The sequence below is a fragment of the Microtus ochrogaster genome, unplaced genomic scaffold (genome assembly GCF_000317375.1).
Source record: "Microtus ochrogaster isolate Prairie Vole_2 unplaced genomic scaffold, MicOch1.0 UNK68, whole genome shotgun sequence".
Lineage (NCBI taxonomy): Eukaryota > Metazoa > Chordata > Mammalia > Rodentia > Cricetidae > Microtus > Microtus ochrogaster.
In genome coordinates, this window is record NW_004949166.1 from 1022315 (window position 1) to 1044262 (window position 21948).

At 45.6% G+C, this 21948-nt stretch overlaps 1 protein-coding gene across 2 annotated transcripts in view; it reads right to left on the reverse strand.

Moving 5' to 3' along the window:
- Nucleotides 1-3038: 3038 nt before the first annotated feature.
- Klhl22 (kelch like family member 22) overlaps nucleotides 3039-21948 on the reverse strand; it is a 37631-nt gene continuing 18721 nt past the window's right edge. For both annotated transcript variants that reach the window (XM_005369977.2, XM_013354765.2), the window contains exons 5-7: nucleotides 11906-12098; nucleotides 7503-7736; nucleotides 3039-3970 (exon numbers count right to left, since the gene is read on the reverse strand). In XM_005369977.2, coding sequence (XP_005370034.1) covers nucleotides 3605-3970; nucleotides 7503-7736; nucleotides 11906-12098 — 793 coding nt within the window. In that variant the 3' untranslated portion in view covers nucleotides 3039-3604. The remainder of the gene's footprint in view (nucleotides 3971-7502; nucleotides 7737-11905; nucleotides 12099-21948) is intronic.

A 21948-nucleotide genomic window follows, 5' to 3' on the forward strand; every position in this document is an offset into this window, starting at 1 on the left:
AAAAAAAAAAAATACATATACATTTGACTTCGGCAGAAACTGTATCAACTTTGCTGGGGAAAGACTTCCCTGCCAGAGCAGAACTGTTACACCTGCATTGTGGAAACCTTTCCCTTCTAGAGCAGGGTTGCAAGCTGCTAGGCTTATGGTGACTTTCTGGTATTCCTTGGCTCCCAACTGCCAGGACCCCTCCCTTTCCATCCAAGCTAAAATGCTTACAGAGACCCCTATTACATCAGGACAAGCAGGGCCATGGGGAAGCTACTAAGTAGGCTGATCTGTCTCTACCAAATCTGCTTTTTTGCTTTATTTCCTGTGTACTAAAATGAGCTGTCAAGGAATAGAAACAAGAAGCCTTCTAAGACTTGTAAGTTTCCTTCACCAGGAACCTCCAGTGACCTTAGTATGACATCAGCATGCCTGTCAAAGGAGCTGCAGAATCAATGACCATCCTAGCACCAACGTGGCCATGATTAAAGCTATCCTCCCAATTCTCTAGGTAAGTTTAGCGATGAAACCCTTAGGCAAGATGGAGGCTTAGGGCAGGAGCCCTCTGTCGGCCCTTTACTGTTAACAGGAAAGCTCTACTTTCAAAACTGTCTTGAATCACTGGCTTTACCCAGGAATAGCTGAACACAATACTTATGGTTACCACAGCTCAGGTCAGAGAGCTCAAGGGGGTAGACTGTGTCCCAGACCCCGAACAAGAAGTTCAGACACCCGTTGGCAGCCACGTCACACCAAGGAGGAGTTTGTCCTTCTGACTAGAGGGGAAATTTAGACAACATCCTCTTGAGTAGCAAGCAGAAGGCACCTTGAGTATCAGGGACAGGTGGTGTGGAAAGGGAGCCTGAAGGACCAGAACAATGGACAGGTTCAAGGCCAGAGGCATTATCAGGCTGGGGGAGGGGGTGGGACCTCAGGTCTCTTCTCAGCCCTCAGCCTTGTGAGGCTGGTGGTGCAGCAGGGAGGTGAGGTGGGTAAAAGGAAGTCTTTCTATGTGGTCACAAATGCAAACACTTCTCAACACAAGTCAATAAGCCAAGCACTTCTGGGAAGCTGAGCCTGAGCACAGCTCTGCCTTCAGCAGTGCTCTCCCCAAGGAGGCTCTCACGGTTGCCACCAGCAGAAGTGCCTGTGGTTGCCAAGTTCACCCCAGACTTTGTAGGTACTGACCTTACTGGACCTTAGGGGAAACCCTGGCTGGGCCACATTCCAATGGCATCAGTTTACACGCTTCCTCCCATGGCTCGATGTCTGTGAAAGCACAGCCTACAGGACACCCTCCTTACATGACTTTACATGTCACCTACACCCCCCATTTACCCATCTTCCTAAGTCAGGGTGCGCTCCTGCCTGGGCACCTGGTGTACACTGCAGCCTAGTAGGTTCACCTCCAGATGCCTCTGGATGTTGTGTTATATTTCCTGCTGCTGTGACAAAATATGTTCACAAAAGCAACATATAAAGTTTGCTGGGTGGTGGCAGCAGTCTTTAATCCCAGCATTTGGGAGGCACAGGTGGGCGGATATCTGTGAGTTTGAGTTTAAATATATATATTTAAAAAAGGAAAAGGTTTACTTTGGTTTACAGTTTGACATTGGGGGTGGTGACACTGGGCAGTGGGTGTCATCAGAGACTTCATACCCTCCTGTGGTTGTGGGCAAGGGGCATGAGACTGAGATGAGGCCAGATAGCTCATGTCCTGAGAGTGCAGTATAGACAAAGCCAGAATACACGACCAGAAAGACCCGTATGACCTCAGAGGGCTCTCTTTACTCTTTGGCCAACCAGAACTCTTCTGTAAACCTTGGCCACATTTAGCTTGGATGACAACAGTGTTATCACACAGGTACACAAAGTACTCTGAGACCTGCAAATTGGTGTCCAACTTGGAACTGGAGGAAGTGGCTTCTTCAGGCAGGTGTTAACATTTGGGTGGGGTTTGTCACCCTGAGGTATCTGTGTGATGTCATCTTTCCCTTAGGGGCCCAAGATCTTGAGACAGTGAGGTTACAGATACAGCTTGCTATATCTGTAACCAACTATTACTATACCAACTCCAAGTCTCCAACCCACTGCCTTCTGGGACCCAGAGTGATCAACTACCCTTTCTCAGCCCATCCATCACTCCAGCCCTCTGCATTTGCCCCTTCCTTGAAAGGGCACCAGTTGGAAGATTGGATGTTCCCTCTGTCCAGCTGCTCACTCTTGGCGGGAGGTCTGTGATAGGAATCTGCACTTGAAGATCTTGGAGCAAACAGCAAGGAAGGTGTTCTGGAAGTAAGGTTTGGACTCTGAGGCCACCAGACATACAGTGGGTAGGGGAGGTGCTAGTAAAGGCGACTAGAGATTCACCTGCTATGCTAACGTAGCCCCCAGGATGATTGATTACTCAGATCTGACAAACTTTTGGGAAGTCATGAGGTGGGAAGAAGTCCTATATAGAAACCCACAATTGGGTGATAGACACTGCCACCCCTTCTTTTGTGCCTTAGATCTATTTCCTGACACAGACTAGGACTTCACTGTCTTTCTATTTTCATGTCTGGATCATACTCTAGGCAAGTGCTTCAGCACTGAATCACACCCCCGGGAGCCAAGAACTTTCTACCTTTAACCAGCCTGGATGTCATCCATCCAGTGAAGTGAACTATCCTAAGCTCTCCAAGGATGGGACTAAGTTACTCCTTCAGCACCACAACCAGAGTCTGCAACAGCCAAAGGCAGGCTGCCTAGGGACTAGGGCAGGAGGGGCTGGTGAGCCACAGGGTAGACATTCTAGATGCCCTGACCTCAGTGGAGCAGGTCCTGGTTTCCGTGACCAACATCCTTTTAGCTTGGGGAGCTTATCAGACGTCTGAAGCAGGGTAGTGACCTTGTGGTGCCATGTGGTACAGAGCAGGGCCTCAGTTCCCATGCCAAGCCCATTCCCCTGGGCAGGTGACTTGAAAACTGCCTCCTTGGATGCCACTCAGAGAGGTACTGACTGGAAAGGAAAAAATCCAGACTGAGCCATAGAAGACACAACACCTTTTGCATAATGTTTTATTTCATTTTTTTTTCAACAATACTGGGTCAGAAACACACAGCTATGGGGCATCTCTTCATCCTTAGGACCAGTTCCAGGTACACAGTATCCTCTGTACCTTAAGAGTTCCCCAGCTGCTCAAGGCCTAGCTGCAGGCAGCTGGAGCTGCTCACTAGATCATGTGGTTCACAGAAAGGAGTCATGAGCTCTGACCACAGCTATGACTGCTAGACCCAGGACCTCTTGCAGAAGGGACCTTACTTAACCCATCAGGGAACAGACTAAGGGGAAGAAGAGGCCAAACAAGACAGCAGCCCTTCAGAATTCAGAGGATGGGCCTGATTACTCCCTCAGAGGATAGCCAGCCTTTCCAGAGCACTTTTCTTTGTAATATAATTCACAGCCACAGAGTTTGCAAATGCTGGCAGCAGGCTGGTTGAAGAAACAGTGGAAAGGGCAGCTGGTGAACCAGGAAGGCTTGGGAAGGGCCCTACCCCAGAGCCTGGTATTCTAACCCAGACCCTATGGCCATCACCACCTGTTATCCCCTCCCAAAAACAAGGCATGAGAGCCCTAGTCCTCACTAGAGTTGTCAAACTCCTCCCAGTCGGACACACTCATTACTTCAGAGGCGAAATCTGCATCTGCCTGGCTACGGTTGGGGGTCCCTCGGGGTGGCTCACAGAGCAGGGAGCGGGGAAGGGTGAGCACGCAGGCTGCAAGGCCTGAGATGGAATTGTTCAGCTGGGGTCCCTCTTCCCAGCAGTCTTTCTCCATGTCATAGATGTGCACGTAGCCTGTGCGGCTGCCTCGGTTGTGGGAGCGGCCACCCAGCACATATATCCTGTTGTCTAGTACAGCAATACCAGGCTCGCCATGCCCAGCTGGGAGTGGGCAAACTGTTGACCACTGCCGAGATGTGCAGCTGTAGCAAGCCACCTGCAAAGCCAAGAACAGGGTCAACACAGGCATCGTCTGAGACAGTTTGCCAGCCCACCCCAGGTCACCTTTGTCATCTGTTACTCGTAGCCTCACTTGGCTGTAGGCCAACATCTTGCCTCCCCAGCCACCAGGAGTCTCCCTCTCATCTCCATATCCTGCTTCTCCCGCTCCCACGGACCCCACCTAACAACTTTCCTCTTCATAGCACCCCTACTCATACCCATGAGTGTGTGTGGAAGCAGCTACTTGCTGACCAAGTAAGACCACCAACCTTCTTTTCATTAATAAAATAGTCAATGCAGAAAAAAAAGACTTGGAAAAAAAACAGTCTACTAATAATCCAAGAAATGTAAACCAAAATGTCACCTGGTAACCTGCAACCATGGAAGGAAGGAAATCATAAAACCCAGTGCCGGTAAAGGTATGGCAAAGCCGGTGTATGCCTGTCTCACACGAAGGGAATTTAGTCATAATTTAGTCATATGTATTAAGAGACATTAAGTTGGGTGCTAGGGCAGCACAGGCCTTTAATCCCAGCACTCAGGAGGCAGAGGCAGAAAGATCTCTGTGAGTTTGAGGCCAGACTGGTCTACAAGAGCTAGTTCCAGGACAGGCTCCAAAGCTACAGAGAAACCCTGTCTTGAAAAAACGAGAGAGAGAGAGAGAGAGAGAGAGAGAGAGAGAGAGAGAGAGAGAGAGAGAGAGAGATTGATTTAAATTTCTCCTTCAAACTGGGCAGTTGCAGAACACACCTTTAATCCCAGCATTTGGGAGACAGGGGCAGGAGGCTCCCTCTGAGGTCTAGGCCAGTCTCATCTCATCAATACAGCAAGTTGGGGTGCATATTCAGATCATTTTATAAATAAAAATAAATACTGCCATGCAGTCCTGGCTGGCTGGACTCTGGTGTGTGGATGACCACTGAAGTCGTGGTAATTCTCCTACTTTGCTGCCATGAGTTGATGTGACAGGCCTAAGTATCAATGGCTCAAAATCTTTCTTTTTAAAGATTTATTTATTTCATGTATAGGAGTGCTCTATCTGCATGTACACTTTTATGTTAGAAGAGGGTATCAGATCCCACTAGAGATGGTTGTGAGTCACCATGCAGTTGCCGGGAATTGAACTCAGGACCTCTGGAAAAGCAGTCAGTGCTCTTAACCACTGGGGCTCACCTGTCCAACCCCATGGCTCAAAATCTTATCTGTTTCACTAAGTGGTCAAATTGGGATCCCAGGTACCATAGACAAAATAATGCTTCCTCACCCCAGGATGTCCACAGCCTAATCTTTGGAATCTATGAATGTGCCATGTTACATGGCAAAACTAGCTTTATAGATGTGATTAAGGGTTGTGGGGCAGCTTTTTGGGGGGGGGGCATATTTTCTGGGTAGACCCATCCACATACATAACACTCTCCAGCGTGTAGCTATTTATGTAGACCAGGCTAGCTTCAAACTTGCAGAGTCAGCTCAGGAGTGTGACACTGTGCCCAGTCTACAGACAGCTCTGACCCAAGGTTTCACTTAAAAATTTCAGCTTTACATTGCTGTAAAATTTGGCAGAAATCATGGTCCAGAGCCTTTTCATGAGTTAGTTAACTAAGTGTAATTCCTGTGTGACATTGGGTGAGAGGGTGAGCTGCAGCCCATGTCAACTACTCCATCTCAGAGGGAACAACTGAGCTCCTACAGCGCCCCATGCTGCTAAGTGATGGCAGCCCATAGGTCAGGGGCTAAATGCATTCGTATGTGTGGAGGCCAGGTCGACCTCATGTTCCTCAGGAGTCACCCATCACGTTTTCTGAGACAGGATCTCTCATGGAGACCTGGGCTTAACAATCAGGTTATGTTGGCCAGCAAGCTCCAGAGAGAGAGAGAGAGAGAGAGAGAGAGAGAGAGAGAGAGAGAGAGAGAGATCTGCCTGTCTTCAAGTCCCAGCACTGGGGTCACAAGCAGACAGTTTTATGATGTGGAGAAACAAACTCTGGTCCTCAGGCTTCCATGGAAAGCACTTTATGGACACAGCCACTTTCCCAGCCTGGTTAAATGTACATCTGAACTAGGAGAGTTCTAGTTTGTTACAATCCTATCATGAATGGAACATCTTTAATTACTCAAAATAAGAAAGGGAAGTCAGGTAGAAGGGACTTGAAGAAGGACTCCACCCGCCCTTGCCGGCTTGAAGATGAAGTGGTTACCACAAGTGAAGGCAGCTAAGAAAGGCTGTCCACAGCTAGCCAGGAAACTGCAATCACCACAAACTAAATACTGCCAACAGGGAAAGATATCCCATTGACATCTTGATGTCAGTCTGCTGAACTTATGACTGGCAATAAATTCATCTTATTAAGGTTTGTGGCAATTTGTGCTACAAACAATAAGAACCTTTACTCTAGTCAAGTCCTACAGGTGAGGGAGTGTTAATCCAGGCGGCCAAGCCTCACTACCCAGCGCTTCCAGGTCAATGTCTGGGGGAGGGGCTGAGATTCATGACAGTATTATTCATAATGTAACATGGAGTGAAGCTTAGACGAACCCAGATGATACACTGAGAACAGAGTGCTGCCCTGTACTGGAGCTGGGGCAGACAGCAGCTGCTGCTGCACTGGCACACCTAAAGGAAGCGAGGCAGGATTGCCCAAGCTAGGAGTTCTGATGGGGCTGCAAAGTGATTTCAAGGCCAGCTTGGGCAACTAAGTGAAACTCTACCTCAAAATAAAAGTCAACTGTAGATTAACTGTGGTATAGAGTCTCTCTAGGACATGTGATATCCTGGGTTTGTTTAATTTCTCAATGTATACACACACACACACACACACACACACACACAATGTCAAAGTGGAGAACATTGGGGACAACGCTGGTGAGAAAAGCACATTTTGTTTCTTTAATTTCATTTTACTGAATAGCCCAGACTTGTCTTAAACTTGGAATCCTCCAGCCTCAGGCTCAAGTGTTGGGGTCACAGAAATGGACAACCTGACTTGGCCTGGGAGGCTCTTTGCCTATGGACAGCTATGGACAGCTAGACACAAGCCACAGACAGAGTGAGGGCGACAGTACCAGTGAGAAGACAAGAGCCTCTCAGTTCTTCTCTGGTCTTTGCTGGAGGGTCTACAATGTGGGTATGGTAACTTTTTTAGACAGAGTTTCACTGTGTAGCCCTGATTGTCCTGGAACTCCCTCTTATAGACTAGGCTGGCTTTGAACTCTGTCTCCCAAGTAGTACTGGGACAAAAGGTGTGTGCCACCACATCCAGCATGGATGGGTATGTTAACTTTTTGATGAAAGCATAATAAGTAAAGGCACAAGTGAAACTACTATGGCAGTCATATGTTTGCATTATTTAGAATGTGCAGCATTAAGTATGAACCTTCATGTAAGCTGTGGGCTTGGAGTGATGATAAGTTGGTATGTGTTCAACAAGCCTAACCCATGCGCCCTTCTGGTGAAGGATATACACAGTAGGGAGGCTATGCATGAAAGGAACCAGAGGGTACAGGGGAACTCCCTAGACCCAGCTCACCTGGTGCACATCCCTCCTGTAGCCAGCATCATTGTTGCTGCCTCCAATCACAAACAGCTTGTCGAGGAGGGCAGCCATGCCATGCCAGGCACGTCGCACAGGCCCATCAGCCAGAGTATGCCAGGTATTGCTTCCTGGGTCGTAGCAGTGTGTCTCCTTCAGGTAGTCCTCTCCTCTGCGACCACAGGTAATGTACATCTTTCCCTGCAGTGTGGTGCCTGCATGGGCATACACCTGTTTGGAGTCACCAAAAGGGACAGGAAAGGCAGGGAATAGGCAAGAAGGCAATGAGCAAGATGGCCAGTAGTAGTTGCCGCCACCACTCTGCAACTGCCTGATAGCACACTAATCAAGGTTTCACATCTGATGTACCTTCACATACTGATGATAACTCACCCCGGATTCTATCAGGTTATACTGCCCTACTTGTTGATCCCTAACCTCTTTCCAAGAGGGTATGCTAACTACAGACCCAGACTGATTGTAATCTTTGTGTTTCTTTGTCCCTAAAGGAAACATCTCAAAAACAACCCCCCCCCCAAAGAAAGAAATGTAGGGGCTAGGAGTGTAGCTTAGTTGGTAGAGTGCTTGACTAACATGCATGAAGCCCCGAGTTCAGCTCTCAGTATCAAATAACCCTGGAGTCATGCACACACCTATAATCCTACCCAAAATTGGGTGGATTGAGGTGGAAGGAGAGAGATCAGAGGTTCAGGGTCATCCTTGGCTACATAGCAGGTTCTAGGCCAACCTGTGATACCTGAGACCCTGTCTCAAAAAAAAAGGTAAGTATGACTCAGTGGTAGGACATTTACCTTCATTTGCAAGCCCATGTGTTGTTTTTGAGAAAGTGTAGTTCTTTCTGGCTATCTTGGAATGTGCTCTGTAGACAAAATCACAAAGATCTACCTGCCTCTACCTCCTGAGTTATGGGACTAAATGACTATGCCACCACACCCAGCAACCCTTACAATTTTTTTACTTTCAGAAAGGGTCTGGCTTTATACTCTGTAGCCCAGGTTCCCCTTGACCTTTTGCTCTTTCTGTCTCTGTTTCTCAAGGAGCTGGGATAAGGCTTGTGACAGAGCAGGCTCAGATGTGTAGGTTTTACAGATACTGTTATGACTTCAGCCTCACAGACTGCACTCTCCTTGGAGGGTCAGATTGCAAAGGACAACCATACAAAGAACATCCCCACTCCAGTGATGGTGTGTCCAGACTGCAGGGCTGTGCTGTTCCCGAACAAACACTTGGCTTGGGAGAACTAATCTCTCTGTTGGTCAGTTTAAATTGACAATAGTCACAGCCACTTCTCTCCTGATCCAAATCCCCATACCAAATGTCTGAGAATCATCAATCTTTTCCCCATTTCTACAACGTTGTCATTCAAGAACATATAACTAAGATAGAACAGGTTTGGTCTTGTTTTGATACAAGGTCTTTCTATCCTGGAACTCTCTGTGAATCCATGACTGTCCTGAACTCACTATACTGTTCAAGTGGCCTCCAGATTCCCCATCTATGCCTCCCAAGTGCTAGGATTAAAGGCACACACCATCTTACCTGGTCTGAAAATAGAACCTTTAAAGGCACACACCATCTTACCTGGTCTGAAAATAGAACCTTTACAACTGGCTTTCTATCCGTCTAGGTTCCCCTTTTTTTTTTTTTTGTTTTTTTGTTTTTTTGTTTTTCGAGACAGGGTTTCTCTGTGGTTTTTGGAGCCTGTCCTGGAACTAGCTCTTGTAGACCAGGCTGGTCTCGAACTCACAGAGATCCGCCTGCCTCTGCCTCCCAAGTGCTGGGATTAAAGGCATGCGCCACCACGTAGGTTCTCCATTTTTATTGCTGTGAATCAACCAGTTTATTAAGCCATTAACCTGTTGAAGGACATTTGTTCACTTTCTGGCTACTATCCAAAAAAAAGTGGTTATTATTATCCATGGTAAAGTCTTCATTTCCCCGAGATAAATCCCCAGGATGGCAAGCTCTGAATTGCACGGCAGCTGGAAGATGCTGCCACTACTTTACATTCGCACAGGCAGAGCACAGGCGACCTGTGACCTTGTATAGCATGAACTTCGGAGGAGCAGCCACTTTCTGTTTCACGCAGCACTCACTGTGGCTTGTGATGAACGATGCTATTTTCTTACGTGTTCATCTGTCTATCTTCTCAGTGAAATCTCTTCCACTCTTTTGCTCCCTCCTACTTCCTCCTGTCTTATTTGTTTTTCCAGAGGCTCTCTCTCTATAGCAGAGAGGAGCCTCATACAGTGATTAAAGGTACAAACCCCAATACTAGACTTGACTTCAATACTATGGTTCAGACATATGGTTTGCATCTATTTTTTTTGCTACTCAGTAACTTTTTTCATAAGTTTCTTTTAAAAAAATGTGGAGGTGGGATTTGTGAGATGGCTCAATTTCTACAAGTTCTTGCTGCCCACCCCAAAGGCCCTACTCTGATTCCTAGGATTCACACGGAGGAACTAGAGAGCTAACTCCTGGAAGCTGTTCTCTGACACTGGCAAGTCCCCTGCCACACACCAACAAAAATAGGCACACTTATCTATCTATCTATCTATCTATCTATCTATCTATCTATCTATCTATCTATCTATCTATCTATCTATCTATGTTTTTCGAGACCAGGCTATCCTCAAGCCCACCGAGATCCACTTGCCTCTGCTTCCCAAGTGCTGGGATTAAAGGCGTGAGCCACCACCCATCAAATAAATACACTTTTTAAAAAGGTCTTTTGCCAGCAAGAGTTTTTAATTTTGAAAAGCTCTGATTTATCAGTTTTCCTTTTTCATGGCTTAAATGTTTGACATCAAGTCTATAAACCCATTTAGCCCATATCCTTAACATTGTCTTCTGTTTTTGTTTTGATTTGTTCTTTTGGTTAGGATAGGGTCTTGCTATGTAGCCCTGGAATTCATTATGCAGACCAGGTTGACCTCAAATTTGCTGTGACCCTCCTGTCTGTCTCCCAGCACTGAGATCACAAGCACTGTCACCACATCTGTCTCTTGTTCTGTTTCATTTGTCTAAAGGGTCTAGCTTTACATCTACGTCTACAAACATCTTCGAGTGGCCTCCAAACCACTTCTCAGCCCTCCCATTTCCCTCGACCTCCACAGGCTGGCCCAGTCCTAGACCACACAGGTCCAAACACTGCCCTCCTTACTTCTTTACTCTTCAGGCTCTTCAAAGCTCATCTCTCTCGGGCCTGGGAGCGCCTTTGTCCACTGAAAATGGCTAATTTATTTTTAGGCCTTACTTTGACACTTACTCAGACAGACGTCATTTCCTTCATCTACTTACTGTAACTACTCTAGTAGTGTTTGGGTTGATTAATAAGTCTCTTCTGCAATCCACCTGTTGGAGGAGGGTTTGTCATTTGTCACCACTGGGTCTCCATGACTTAGTGGAAGAGATGACCACATGCACAAAGAAATGAAGGGGACTAGCTGTGGAATAAACCGAATGAAGCTCAAGACTGCTCCTATGTGGCCAAGATGAAGAACTGCAGCTCTGTCCACAAACCTTTCTCAAACTCCTCAGAGATCAGATCTCAACAGCCCCAGATATTTTCCATGCAAAATCTGCTCCTTTCTCCAGAACTAGGGCAGGGTCTCCTTCCCTGCAAAGAAGCTAAAGAGCAAGGATCTGGCATGGCTGGGGGCCTGTAGAGAAGAAGACAGGAATCAGGCCCTGCTGTGTGGGTGACTTGGCCAGAAGATCCTGACCTCAATCCATTGAGGCCAAGTCTTAATCCCCAAGGGCTTGAGGAAGGGTGAGAGAGAAAAATGACAGGTAGTGGAAAGACTCCAAAGCCACAGGTCTTGTCCAGGTCCCTGTTGGGCAGAGTTTTTATGTGTGACCACTACATCATCCTGATTCTGGAGGGCCTGGTGACTCTAAGGCGTGAGCCTGGAGCAAATACACAACAGCCTCAACATCTTTCTTCAGAGGCCAGGGCTTTAGAGCTGATGCCAACAAGGCCTATCCTTGCCCTGAAACCACAGGTAGTTGGGGCTAGGTCAAAGTACCCAGGAACCAGAAAAAGAATTAGATGCACCCCATAAAGCATTACCTTTGCATCATGTACATAATTTTAAGCATCTCCAAACTGGACCGAAGCAAGGTGCTATGCTGTATGTACATGACGATTATTGTCTTTATAAAAATAAGACCTCCAAAGGTCTCATTCTGTGGCCTCTGGGGGGGCCCCACGGCTGTTTTCCTGCAAGGAGGAGTCTGAGTAAAGACTGTGAATCAGGCTGCCCTCCAGGCTCCGAGTCCCTCTGTTTTGACATATTTGGAAATCTTCCAGCTTGTGTCAGCAAGAACAGATCTGGAAGGGAACTGGGAAGGCTCCTACTGGAGGGCTTCCTTACCTCCCTCTTGAGTGGGGCCACATAGTCCCAGGAGTTGGTAGCAGGATCATAGCGCTCCACGGCACTCAGGTCATTGTGGTAGTCACGGCCGGCCACAGCATAGATGTACTTGCCCACGACACACACACACAAATCTGCGTGTTCCTGCTGCAAGGACTGGATCTGGAACCAGCGATTGTGCCTCGGGTCATACCTTTGGAGGACATGAGAACAGTATGTCACTGCCAAGGAGAGCAACTTGTCTTGCCTTTCAGGCTCACACTTTCTACCCCCGGATCCCCCCCCCCCTTTCTTTGCCGCAGTCTGGTCTAAACACCCTCAATCCTGACAGTTAGACCTTGCAGACCCAGAGCCATGACAGAGGTTCACGGAACACAGTTTGCTCACAACATGGCCTGGAATGTAGCCAGAAACCGCCTGAGTTTCTGTCCATGAGGTAGGCCCCTCACAGGAACAACCTCTAGGGTTGTATCGACCAAATGTCCATCACAGGCTGTGATCACCATCTTCTCGCCTGTGGTGACCGGGTGCACCAGCCTCTTCCAACATTCTTTTATATGAGGTCGGCAAGGGTCACCCTGTGCACTGTCATATCCTTGTTTTTCCTGATAGTCATAGGTTCCCCTCAGCCCCCTTCAAACACATGAAAGAACTATACCATTCTCTGCTTGGTAGCTTTCCTGATTTCCTGGCCAGGAAAGCCTTTTCCACCCTCATCCCCTCAGGACATCCTTCTTGCTAAAGGGAGCACATCAACTCTCACCTTGAATATGGTTACCAGAGAGCAGGATCCTATGAGATCCTAGGGACCCCACTAAAAGAAATGGAACCCACTAAAGGAAAAAGATGAAGCTGACTACATGAAGCCATAGGATTCTGCAGGACCAGGAAGGCTGCTGGGCTGAGGCTTCCCTGGGGCAATCTGCAATGATGTGCAGGGGCGGGAGAGGAGAAACACTCCCTAACTCTCTGCTAACCTTTGCTGAGAGTGGAACGATTAAGCACTGTTACTACAGCTCGCTTTCCTGATATCAGGCCACATTATGTCACTTTCAGAAAAAATAGTGTCCAAGTCAAAGCCTTGTTTCCCTGACAACTGTAAAAACAGGTCTCTCAAGCAACAAGTATCATCTAACCTGGCACAGAGCCAGTCCTGTCACTGCTGCTCAACCTCAGTCAGCCCAGGATGCCCCTCCCTTCTTTTTGCTCTGTCTCTTACCTGAAACTGCCTAAACAAGGCTTCCAATTCCCCCAGGGCACTCTCAGTTACCTGGCATGTCAACTGTCGCCCACTGTATTTTAGATCTACATGACTGTCCACTTAACTATCCTCAATAGAGCCCTGCATTCCCCATGTCCTTCTGTTCCCATCAATGCCAACAAAATCCATGCTGCTATGCGCTGATCCCTACACCTGAGGTCCTCTACAGCCTAAATCCATCCTCATTTTCTTCTGCCATACCAGGGACTAAGTCAATGGTCACTGGATGCTGGGCAAGTGTTCTACCACCAACCTACATTCTCAGCCCTCTTTTCACCTTAAAAAAATTAAAACAATATTTTTAAAAGATTTATTCATTTTTTTATGTGCATTGGTATTTTGCCTGCATGTATGTCTCTGTGAGAGTGTTGGATCCCCTGGAACTGAAGTTACAGACAATTGTGAGCTGCCATGTGGGTGCTGGTAACTGAACCTGGGTCTTCTGGAAGAGCAGCCAGTGCTCTTAACTGCTAAGCCATCTATCCAGCCCCTTAAAGTATTTTTAAGATTTATTTTTAAAAACTTTAAAGTATCTGTTTTGAGTGTCTTGCCTACAAGAACACATGTGCAAGTCTGGTGCCATGGAAGTTAGAATAGGGTGTTGGATCCTAGGGAACTAGTTACAGATGGTTCTGAGTCAAAATGTGGGTGCTGAGAACCAAACCCAGGTCCTTTGAAAGAGTAGTAGGTTCTCTTAGCAGATGAGCATCTCCCCAATTCTACCTTTTCCAATTTTTGAGACAGGGTCTCATTAAATTACCAAGGTAGGCTGACAAAGCTGCCATCTGGTTAGTTTGCTGTCTGCTGCCTTTCCTGTATATCGACCTCTTTTATGTATGCATATCCCCTCAAACCTCATTTTCAGTTCAGTCAAGTCAGAAGCTGCTTCCCCACCACAGTGAAACCAGCTTCTCTGGAGCTCTCCACCTGATTCCCTCTGGTTTTCAGCACTTAGTTTCTTAGGCTGAATTTCTTTGTATCTTGTGGCTTCAGGTTTAAGGACACACATACACATTCATTGAAACTGTAGGTTTATAGGTTTTATTCTCCTTACCTATCTGTATCTGACCTCTTCCTCCTCACCCTCATAAGGTCTTGTTATAACTAAGGCTAGCCTTGAACTTGCTATGTAGACCAGGCAGGCCTTTAACTCCCAAGCCTCCTTCCTTAGTCTCCCAAACACTGGGATTATAGGTATCCATGACTATATTCAGATAACCAAGTTCCTCTTTATTGGAATCATTTTCTACTTTGTTTCTGTTTGTATTATTACAATGTGTTCATGATTGGTTGACAGATATGCCATGGCATACATGTGAAGGTCGGACGACAGGTTTATGAAATATGTTCTTTCCTCCTTTGTGTGGGTTCAAGAGATTGAAAACAAATTGCCAGGATTATGTTGCAAGTATCTTTACCTACTGAGCCGTATCACTGGCCTTCTGGGGTGCTTGCTTGTTTCTCTGTTTTTAGACAAGGTCTCATGAATCCCAGGCTGGCCTTGCACTCCTGTCTCCACCTCAAATATTGGGATTACAGGTGTGTGCCACCATACCTGGTTTTAATTTTCTTCTTAGTCAGAACAGATTGTTAAATAATAAATGTTCTAATTAAAATAAACTTCAGGGGCTGGCAAAATGGTTCAGTGAACAAGTGTGCTTGCTGCCAAGCCTGGTGATTTGAGTTCCGACCCTGGAAGCATCATGGTGGAAGGAGAGAACAAACTCCTACAGGTTGTCCTCTGACCTCCACATCCTATGGCATGTGCACATGCACACATTAAACAGATGCTTTAAAACATGTTTTGTGTGTGCTGATGTGCTCCTGTATGTGCCTGTAGAGAGGACAAAGGTCAATGCTGAGTGTCTTCCTCTATCACTGGCCACTTTATATCTTGAAATAGAATCTCTGACACTGATTATTGGCTTTACTGGCTGGCTAGTGGGCCCCTGAGGGAAACCGTCCTGTCTCTACCCCTGCCACACCCTGGAGCTAAAGAGGAGAACCACCACATCTGGCTTTTATATAGGCACTAGGGGTCTGAATGAAGGTCCTCATAGTTGTGAAGCAAGCTCTTTACAGACTAAGCCATCTCCCCAGCCCAAAATTCAGTATTACATGTAAGGGTATAAGTTCATCTAACACTACTATGGACTGAATGCATGTGTTCCAAGAAACAGCTATGTGAAAGCTACTTTGACAAGTCTCTGGGATTTAATCAGGTCTTAAGAATAAACATCTCGGGATGGATTAGTACCTATTAAGAAAAAGATTTAGGGGGAGGGGGAGGGAAATGGGAGGCGGTGGTGGGGAAGAGACAGAAATCTTTAATAAATAAATTTTAAAAAAAGAAAAAGATTTAGAAGTCAGATGGCAGTGGTGCACACCTTTAATTTAAGCCCAGCACTCAGGAAGTAGAAGCAGTCAGATCTCTGAGTTCAAGGTCAGCCTGGTCTACAGAGAAAGTACCAGAACAGCCAGGGTTACAAATAGAAACTCTGTCTTGAAAAACCATTAGAAAAAAAAGTATCTTAGGGTTTCTGTTGCTATGAAGAGACACCATAACCATGGCAACACATAAGGAAAACATCTAATTGGGGTGGCTCACTTACTCTTTTAGAGGTTCAGTCCATTATCATCATGGCAGGGAGCATGGCAGTGTACAGGTAGACATGGTGCTGACTACATCTTGATCAGAAGGCAACAGGGGTGGACTAAGACACTGGGCAATATATTAAGCATAGAAAACCTCAATGCTCACCCCCACAATGACACACTTCTTCCAACAAGGCCATACCTACTCCAACAAAACCACAACTCCTAATTATGTAGGATAATCTTTTTGTACACTGTGAAGATGTGTTTCTGTTTTACCTCACCTGCCTAAGGTGCCTTCTGACTGTCTTAATAAAGAGCTCAACGACCAGTAACTAGGCGGGAAGAGGATAAGTGGGAATTATGGGCAGAGATAGGAACTCTGGGAAGAATCAGAGTTGGGGATTTGCCAGCCAGACATGGAGGAAGTGGGGTGCATGGTACTGAGCAGAGATAACAAACCATATGTCAGAATGCAGATTAATATAAACGTGACAATTTCAGAATTAGTTGGGAGCAACCCTAAGCTAAGGCCAAGCTTTCATACTCAAAAGAAGTCTCTGTGCCATTATTTGGGAGCTGGTAGTGCTACTCCCTATGAGTTTATGAGAGTCAATTACATTTAAACTACCACATTCCACTCCGTGGCCCCCATAAGCTTGTAACAACATCATAATACAAATTCATTTAGTTCAAGTTAAAAAGTCTCCATAGTCTATCACAGTCTAAACAGTGTTTAAAAGTCAAAAGTCTCTTCTGAGACTCATGCAATCTCTTAACTGTAATCCCCTATAAAATAAAAATCAAAACAGACACATACTTCCAAGATACAATGGCACAGAATATGCATTACCATTTCAAAACATAGGAAAGGAAGCATAGTGAGGAAATACTGGGCCAAAGCAAGACCAGAACCCAGCTGGGCAAACTCCAAACTCTGCATCTCCATGTCTGAGGTCAAAGTGCTCTTCAGATCTCCAGCTCTGTTAGCAGTTCTCCCAACAGGTGTCCCACAGCTCTGGCATCTCCAGCTTCTTAGGTTCTCCAGGGCAATCCAGTCTTCAGCTTCATGACCTCCATTCAGGGACACCCTTGACACATGCCTGGCCTCAGCAGCTTTCCTTAGTCTCAGGGGCAAATTTCATAGTTCCTTTCTTCTACCCTTAATTCCAGAACCATGTGGCCAAAGCTGCCAAAATCTGCTGCTTACTGGGGGCTGGAACATGCCCCCCCTTGTTCAATTAAAGGTGTGCACCACCACAACCAGTTCTAAACTTTCCTTTAGTTCCTTTTCACAAATTGGAAACTGACTAGGGTGGGATCTTACCCTGAGGTCAACATTCCATTTATTCCATTTCTTAATCTGTTTATCTCCTTGAACACAGGATTTAGCTTCATTCCACTTCCTGGTGCCCCTTTGATCAACCTGTACATTTTATATTTTTATTTTCTCAGTTTGTTCCTTTTCATCATAAATCTTCATTATAGTTACCAGTAATAACCACATGACAGAGGCTATACCAGGCTGTTTTGAAATTTCCTCTGCCAACAGAATGAATCCAAAGCAATCTCTTAACTGTAATTCCCTATAAATCATACTCACTTTACCCTCTTCAGATAATGGCAAAAAGCAGCCATGTTCTTCACCAAAATATGACTAGAACAATCTCTAGGCAACATACTAAAATTTTCCTCTGAAACTCTTGAGCCAGCCCCCAACAGTTCAAATAACTCTTAGCACCACTATCTTCCATGCTCCTACTAGTATGGCCCATTAAGCAGTGCTTAAAGCATTCTATTTCTTCCTTAACCCAAAACACCAAAGTTCAAATTCCTCCAAACAAAAACATAGTCAGACCTGTAACAGCAATACCCCAGTCCCTGGTACCAACTTCTATTTTCGCTAGGGTTTATATTGCTGTAAAGAGATACCATAACCATGGCAACTCTTATAAGGAAAAAAATTGTTTTTTTGTTTTTGTTTTTCGAGACAGTTTCTTTATAGCTTTGGAACCTGTCCTAGAACTAGCTCTTGTAGACCAGGCTGGTCTCAAACTCACAGAGATCCATCTGCCTCTGTCTCAAGAGTACTGGGATTAAAGGCGACATAGGAAATATTTAATTGTGGTGACTTGCTTACACTTTTAGAGGTTCAGTCCATTATCATCAAGGCAAGGAGCATTGGAAGTGTGCAGGCAGACATGGTGATGGCTATATCTTGATCAGAAGGCAACAGTAGTGGACTGAGACACTGGAAGGCATCTTAACCATAGAAAACCTCAAAGCCAACCCTCACAGTGACATACTTCCTCCAACGAGGTATGCCTATTCCAACAAAGCTACACCTAATAGTGCCACTTCCTATGAGATTATGAGATGAGGGCCAATTACATTCAAACTATTACAAAGAAGAAGAGATGAGAACTCAGTCTGTCTTTTATGTGAGGGTACAGCAAGAAAGGGTTCCCAGCTGACATTCTAGAACCAAGAGTAGCCGGGCGATGGTGGCGCACGCCTTTAATCCCAGCACTCGGGAGGCAGAGGCAGGTGGATCTCTGTGAGTTCGAGACCAGCCTGGTCTACAGAGCTAGTTCCAGGACAGGCTCCAAAGCCACAGAGAAACCCTGTCTCGAAAAACCAAAAAAAAGAAAAAAAAAATAGAACCAAGAGTATGAGAAACAGGTGTTGGGTATTTAAGCCACTTATTCTGTGGTATTTGTTATAGCAGCCAAAAATTTTTAAGATAATAACTTTAATTCACATATTTGAACTGCCAAACTATCATAAATTAAGAGTAAAATCTAAGTTCAAAATGAACTAGAGGTCTTTGTCAAATGTAGCAAACTGAACTGTTTTTCTTCTGTTATTTCCACGACTGTTAGTGGTACGGCAGGGTACACACTGAAGTACTGGGGATTAAACCCAAGGTTCTGTGCAGACCATCAGAGTTCTACACTGAGCCATATCACACCAGCCCACCTCTCTCCTTTTGTTTGAAATAAGGTCTCACTGTGACACCTGTCTGTCTCCCAGTGCTGTGATTAAAGGTATGAATCACCATACTTGGCCCCAGGCGCCTTTTCACTATTTGACCAAGCTTGATCTGAACTCATTCAGTAACCCAGGCAGATCTTGAACTGGTAATCCTCCTGCCTCAGCCTCTTAAGCAGTTGGGATTATAGGTTCATCACTAGGTCCAACTCTTACTGTTTTAAATGCTGCTAAAACTTTAAATACACCTGGAAATGTTTTTTTTTTAAAAAAAAAACCAAAATACTATTTTATACAGGCAGGGTCAGGGTACATGCAACATGGACTAGATACTACTAGGCACAGCACACAGATAGTGCTCAAGAATTTATCTAGTTATACTATGAAAAATGTACAAAGAATGATGTGGCTAACTCCTATGGTTTGATAGAGTGTCCTCTAAAGGTCCATATATAAAGACCTTGCTCTGCCTAGTATTATGTCAACTGGACATAAGCTAGTTATCAGAGAGGATGCCTTTTTTTTAAAGACTTATTTATTAATTATGTATACAGGGTTCTTCCTGCATGTATGCCTTCAGGCCAGAAGAGGACATCAGATCTCATTACTGATGGTTGTACACCACCTTGTGGTTGCTGGGAGTTGAACTCAAGACCTCTGGAAGAGCAGTCAGTGCTCTTAACCTCCCAGCCATCTCTCCAGCCCCAGAGAGGACATCTTAACTGAGAAAATGCCTCCATAAGATCAGGGTAGGAAAGCCTGAAGGGCATTTTTCTAATTAGTGATTGATGGAGGAGGACCCAACCCACTGTGGGTGGGGCCACTCCTGGATGGTGGTCCCAGGTTGTATAAGAAACCAGGCTGAGCAAGCCATGGAAAGCAAGCCCGTAGGCAGCACTCTTCCATGATCTCTGCATCAGCTTCTGCGTCCAGGTTCCTGCCCTCACTGCTCTGGATGATGAACTCTTAATGGACTACGAGTAAAATAAACCTTTCCAAGGTGTTTTTAGTCATGGTGTTTCATACTAGCAAAGTAACCCCAACTAAGACCTGGTACTCAGGGTGGCAGTTTTGGGAGGTATTATGGTCCTGCTTAGGTCACTGGGAAATGGACTCAAGAGGATAGTTGCACATATCTCCTATCCTAAAAACAGGAAAGCAGAGGGAGGAGGATCACTGCAAAGTCCAAGGCCAACCTGGTCAATGGAGAGTTCCAGGCCAAGCAGGATTATAGAATAAGACAGTCTTTTTGTTGTTGTGTTGGGTTTTTGCTTTGTTTTGTTTGCTAAGACCTTGTTATTAAAAACCACAAAAACAAAACTGTGTGACTCTGCATCCCTAGTTTCTACTTTCTGTGTCCTGGACCAAAATGTGACTATCAGGTTCAGTGCTCCTACCACAGCCACCTACCTCACAAAGGACAAACCAGTGGACAGACCCCATATATTACACAACCTTGGACTTTAAACATTTCCAAGTATTCAGTAAAAAAAAACAGCTGGGCGGTGGTGGCGCATGCCTTTAATCCCAGCACTCGGGAGGGAGAGGCAGGCGGATCTCTGTGAGTTCGAGGCCAGCCTGGTCTACAAGAGCTAGTTCCAGGACAGGCTCCAAAAAGCTACAGAGAAACCCTGTCTCGAAAATAAAAAAAAATAAAATAAAAACAGCAACAAAAAAAAACATTTTCACATTAATTAATTACTTTAGGTACTTCATACGAGGCCAACACAGTTGTATATAGGAATTCAAAGAAGAAAATAAAAGAAGTACTGGAAACAAAGACACAATCATTTTGCTTCATGATACAATTTCTTAGAGTTTCTACAGAGCTCTAGGACATACCTGCTAAGCACTGTTCCTCACACTGCAAAACCTTATTGCAAAATACTGTTTTCTTATATTCCAAGAGCTTATAGATTTTAAAGCTGGTAAACTATAAAAGGGAAAAAGAAACAAACTCACTCAGAAAAATCAGTTTTAGGGATCAGCCACTGTGATATCCCAGCACATAGAGATGAAAACAGAAAGATCATGAATTCAAGGTCATCCTGCCTATTCAACTGGCACAAGTTCGACCAAAAAACAAAAACAAAAAAGTGTTGGGGTGGAACCAGGGCTTTATTCATGCTAGGGCAGCATTCAACGCAGAGTTGTACCCTCTGTTGTGCAAGTTTTGTGATGGCTAGGAAGTAAACGAAGCTCTCATTCTGTTCGATGACAGACACCCTCGCCAGTTGGCAGGCAGGCCTTGGCCCTACTTGTGACCACTACCCTACACATTTCTGTTCCTTTGATCCAAGGTCAGCTGTCAGCTGTCACTGCTCTAGAGAGATCTGCTCTGCAGCTCTCAACAGATGAGGTGGGGCAGTCTGACTTGAGCCCCACAGCTGGAGGCAGAGCCCTTAAGAAAGAAGCTTCCAGGCTTGACCGGAGGGAAGCCAAATTCAGTAATGCTCACTGGAGACAGTATCCAGTTACAAAGGAAGTGAGTCATTTCCTTCTTTCTGAACTCTGCCATTCCAACCATCTAATAGGCAGGTTTAAGTCTCCCTAGTTCACCAAAGGTGACTGCCTCCTAGGGTCAGGAGAAATGACCAAGTAATGGCTGTTTTTCTTTTGGTCAGTATCACTGTGCTTGCTTGATTTGTGTGACAGGGACAGTTCAGAGCCCAGCCTTATGCTTACAGCCAAAGGCAGAACAGAATTATTAAAATGAACTGCAACAGCACCCAACCCAGAGCTGCTCTCTACAATATCCTCTCTTAGCTTGCGGTAGGGATCAAGGATGGTGGGAGTCCCACCACATGACTAAGGTATGATGGAGAGGCCCCTCAAAATCCAATGGTAGCTGAGGGTACTGGAGACTTGAACTAATGTCTTTTGTTCTCTTTCAAGAAATAGCCCTCTCAGATCAGAGCTAGACGCATCCTGTAGATCAAAGCAGTCCACAAAATTCCCTCAAGAAAAACTGCCTCCTCACAGTATCTACTGAGTACTTTCTTATCTGACTACAGGGTCAAGGGGAAATTTAGCAAAAACTCAATGATGCTTACTGATCCTTCCCACTCCTTTGTACTCAGATGTGGGCTCAAGCAGGCAGCATCTGGAAGACATCCTTGGAGAAAAGGAGCAGAGTCGGCCAGCAAGGAACTTGAAAGAAAGTACTGAAGAGCTAGACTGAAGATGGTGGAGCAGC